This window comes from Sabethes cyaneus, chromosome 3, assembly GCF_943734655.1.
Source record: "Sabethes cyaneus chromosome 3, idSabCyanKW18_F2, whole genome shotgun sequence".
Taxonomy (NCBI): domain Eukaryota; kingdom Metazoa; phylum Arthropoda; class Insecta; order Diptera; family Culicidae; genus Sabethes; species Sabethes cyaneus.
The window spans coordinates 191,988,765-191,993,190 of NC_071355.1; the positions used below are offsets into that span (position 1 = coordinate 191,988,765).

The following is a 4,426-nucleotide window of genomic DNA, read 5'->3' on the forward strand; positions in this document are numbered from 1 at the left end:
CCTTCTGCTGGACTAACACACCTCATTCTAAGCAGAAAATCGAGGAAAGTCAAAGTTAACCCATTGGCGAATAATTTACATTTCAAAGGACTAAAGGAGATTCTTTCGGACCATCCCGAACAGCTTCATTCATGGCTTGGCTAGAGTATGTTTTGTTTCATTTCCTCTATCATGTTATCTTTTATGGTTGAGCTGGAGGCACGGTGACGGTGGAGGATCAAAAAAGCGTTTATCTTGAAACTCTTAGTTAAATTTGACGTTCTTTGAAACTATCGGTTAAATAAGGTTCATCATCGGACCCGAGGCAAAGTAACTTCCGTTTGATCGATCGCTCTGATAAAGCAGTCTCGAGACGTATTTAAAGCAGTTGAAAGCATTCAATGAAACAACAGTGCCGATGACTAACTTTGAGATTTTTCAAAGGATTCTCCGCTGTGTGTCCTACCTTCGACTTTGTCTGCAGCACTGCAGGTCGTAAATTCACGTGATTGTGGGCAACAGCGAATTCCCAGTTCACCTATCAGTCACGCCACAGGTTCTGGCGGCGGCACTGAATGCGACCTCGCCACACGAGCAACCCCTTTTCACGCCCTATTAAATGTGTTCCGATGTCCATTTAATTATTCGTAGATTTAATCAGAGATATGAATCTTTTATATCCTGCCAGACTCGTCCGGGGCCTCGAGGATACACTCACCTACCACTCCACGTATGTGAATATAAGTATGCAAATGCAGAGCTTAGACACGGAACCTGCAATTAAATGTTAGGTCATTTGTACTGTTATTTTCGTTCCTTGTTTTTCAATTCCGAACAAGCAGATTCACCCTTCAGAATGCTGGTGCGATGCCAGAAAGTCAGTGGCAGAATACATGTAAAAAGTCCAATTGATAGTTTACGAACTGTAGATTATCTAGCTCATGAAGGTAACGATCGCTTATTAGCGAGCTAATCATAATAATAACATGGTAATTCTCTAGATATTAGCGTGATATTGTTATGACATAAATCAACGCAAAAATTCCATTAGATAATCACGAATGCGAGCGTATAGTGATTCGAAGAAAGATGTCAGTATACCTCGTGCTAGAAAAATGACTACCTAATATGTTAAAATTTCGATGTGGTATTTTAAGTCGGGTTAACATGTGAGAGTGAATTTTCACTTATTTTATTCAAGCTTGTTTTGTTCATCCACGTAGTGGATTAACTGATAAGCATTTTAATAATATTATCTCTTAAGTGATGTTCAGTAAAATTTAATATTATTTCTTGAAATTAAAGGTGGAAAAAACTTTTGAGAATTTTCTACAGCTACAACTGTATTTGAAAATGGAAAAAGTATTCAACATACAGTTGTTATGAGGAGTAATTTTGCATAAAACCTTGATATTCTGACAAAAATCTGCACAATAAATATTTCGCACTTTTAAAAATAAGAAGTTCGTTATTTAGCATCTAGGTAAAATTAATTATATTGTCAATTGCAAGGAAGATTGTACCATCCAAAGTGCGATATCGCTCATAAAAGTGCTATTTTGCATTAAACCGTTTCGGTATCTTCGGCGCACTTTTTCGTTATCTTCCAAGCAATAAGTGCGCCGAAGATACCGAAACGATTTAATGCAAAATACACCCCATCGACATCTCTATATCGAGCTGCAGTGAACGTCAGCGACAGCATGTCCGGGGCTCAAAATTTGACAGCGGGCCCAAATCAGACTGCTGGCAGTTGAGTGAAACGCAGTGCTGATATGCTATCTCATTTTCGCACACACGAGATGTTGGCTGCGAAAACATGGTTGCATGCCGATGGGGTGGCAAAATAGCACTTTTATGAGCGATATCGCATTTTGGATGGTACAATTTTCCTTGCAATTGACAATAATTATCTGTGCGAAACGATTCATCAAATTGGTACATGTGCTGCCACCTAATTCTGAAGTTTGGACGAAATATTTCGAAATAAATTCAGCAGCTTTGTGAGCTTTCCGACACAGAAAGCTCTGCTGCAAATAGCGATTGTAGAATTGCAGAATGCAAAAGTTGCTTTAATTTTATTGAACCGGTTTCAAAGAACCAAATGGCCACCGTTGGTGACAGTAACTAAAATTGGAACTTACCAGCGTGAAGGCGGCATCTGTGAGCACCTACTAAAAGCAAAAGTATTAAATCAGGAACCAAGCACCCCTATTCTGTATTTCGAACGAGTCTTTATTTCGTTCGACTTGCTTCGAACGAGATGTTTTGCCCATTTGATTTTGCTGGCGGAAATTTCGTTCGAAAGAACTTTCGTTCGAAATACCAAGTCGTTTGAAATACAGAATAGCGGTGCATAGACGGTTCAAAAGACTATCAGTCTGATTAGCGTTTTGTACAATTTCCGCTTTATGCGGATCGAAGCGTATTGCGGAGGGAAAAGTAAGCTCGAATTGTAGCTTGAGTGCGTCGTTTCTTTACTCTTATTATTATCGGCGGTGACCAGAGATCCCAAATATTCAAACGTTAACCTGCCAACCCAGATGCTTTGGTGATTTTTAAGTCGTTCTCACAGATGTCGCTGTTTCGTTGGTTAGTTTATTAACTAGCGAATTTTCGATAATCGGATGAACCGGTTTTTTTTACGTAGCTTGACACCAGTTTATTTTTAACTCTTTTGCAAGTATTTGAAAGTTTTAAAATAATTATGAAACGACTCTGAGTTAATTTTTGAAAAAGAACTGTTAGGGGGATTTATTTATGTTGAACAGGCATTAAGCGTCTTTTATTTTGGACTCGTTCATTTGCCGTAAATGTCCAAAATAGATAAATCACCCTATTCGTTTTTGTATAATTTAAAAAAATTCATGTTAGGATATACGTTAAGTAATTATGCATCTATTCCGTTACAAAACGGTAGAAACATAAAAGATGTTACTAATTAAACACATATTAAACTTTATTTGCATTTAGTGGCTTTCAGTGGCACAAAAACATAAAAACTTTGCGCTTAGAGATGCATAAATTTATAATTGTTACCTAAAGTCATAAAAAACATCACCATCAAGTTACCACCAACATCAAGTTACTTCAAATGGCATTAACTGTACCCGGTACCTTTCAATCAAGGTACGGCAGAATAACCTTGTCTATCACTGCGGCCTTCAAATGCCAATCGAAGTGATGCACGCCCGGAAGCGTTACCAGTTTCAGCCGTCCACTCTCGTCCAGTGTTTTCAGTCCAATAAGATCCTGTACATAAATATCCCTTTCCCGGCAAGGTATCACATCTCCGGTGCCGTTATAGTAACCAAAATGACTAGATTCCCATGGTGTGATGACCCCGTCGTCCGGTCCACCAATCAGGACCAGCTGTTCAAGCTTCAGCAGTGCGTCGCGGAACTGTGTCGAGTTTGTCGACGGTAGTTCGTTGTTAACATACGGTAGAAATATGCTAAACTGTTCGAACAGATCCTGGTGGTGTGGATCATTCCAATAGTTTCCCACCGAGGTATGCTGGCCTACGTACGTGTAAAATAGTTGATAAGCTGTTTTCGCTACCAGCGAAGGAAAGATTAGATGTAGGAAATCAGCTGTGAAGTAAACCAGTAATCAGTTACTAAGCAGTTTATAATTGAATTCAATAACTACTCACTTCCAAATTGACCGGCTTGGGGCGAGCTAAGTGAAATAAACTTTCTCACACAGTGGTTGGGATTAATCTGCATTACCGCCCGTGCCAGAAGACCGCCTTGAGAATAGCCGAGTAATATAACTCCTTGCGGATTATCTTTACAAATGGCTTGAAGGTCAGTATTGAACTCGAATACTTGATGCCAGGCGTTCTCTAAACTGGACCAGCCAGCGAATCTATCCGTGTTGTACACTTTCGTTCCTGGATGATGCTAAATGATAGATTAAAACTTAAGTTTCTGAGTGAAGCATACCAAGCTAGAAGGGCTACCCGTTCGATTTCCTCCACTATCACCAGCATACTATCTGCTCCGGTCAGTATACCATGAACTATCACTACTGGCGTATAGGCACAAATTACACTAAAATTAACTAGAAATGCTACAAAAAGGCATTTCTTGTTCATTGTTTTATATTTTAACTATAACTAAAACTAAAATCACAATGCTTTAGTGGCGTATTGGTGGATACGAGTGAAAATTAAATTGCACCAGCAGAAATTACGTCCAATTATTTCGATATTTTTCTTTGTTATGACGGTGACGGAAACAAATAAATGCTCGTCTTGAGCTTGACGTAGATAGTTGTTTATGTTTTTCCCGTTTACCGTACTGGGGTCGACCAGTAATGATGCTATAGTTTTGAAAGTTATTGAAGGTTTTAATCCTTTACAAATTAATACTTGCTTTAATTCAAACTTGTTAATTGATCATTATAATACTGATTGATCTTATCTGATTACTACTGCATACTT

The 4,426-nt window shown here is 38.7% G+C and overlaps 1 protein-coding gene across 1 annotated transcript; it reads right to left on the reverse strand.

Moving 5' to 3' along the window:
- Nucleotides 1-2,931: 2,931 nt before the first annotated feature.
- LOC128742763 (lysosomal thioesterase PPT2 homolog) lies at nucleotides 2,932-4,188 on the reverse strand. The gene is made up of 3 exons (XM_053839213.1): nucleotides 3,944-4,188; nucleotides 3,635-3,884; nucleotides 2,932-3,572 (listed from the first exon to the last, which is right to left on the reverse strand). The coding sequence occupies exons 1-3, from the start codon at nucleotides 4,076-4,078 to the stop codon at nucleotides 3,100-3,102; spliced, it is 858 nt and encodes a 285-aa protein (XP_053695188.1). The 5' UTR covers nucleotides 4,079-4,188; the 3' UTR covers nucleotides 2,932-3,099.
- Nucleotides 4,189-4,426: the final 238 nt, after the last annotated feature.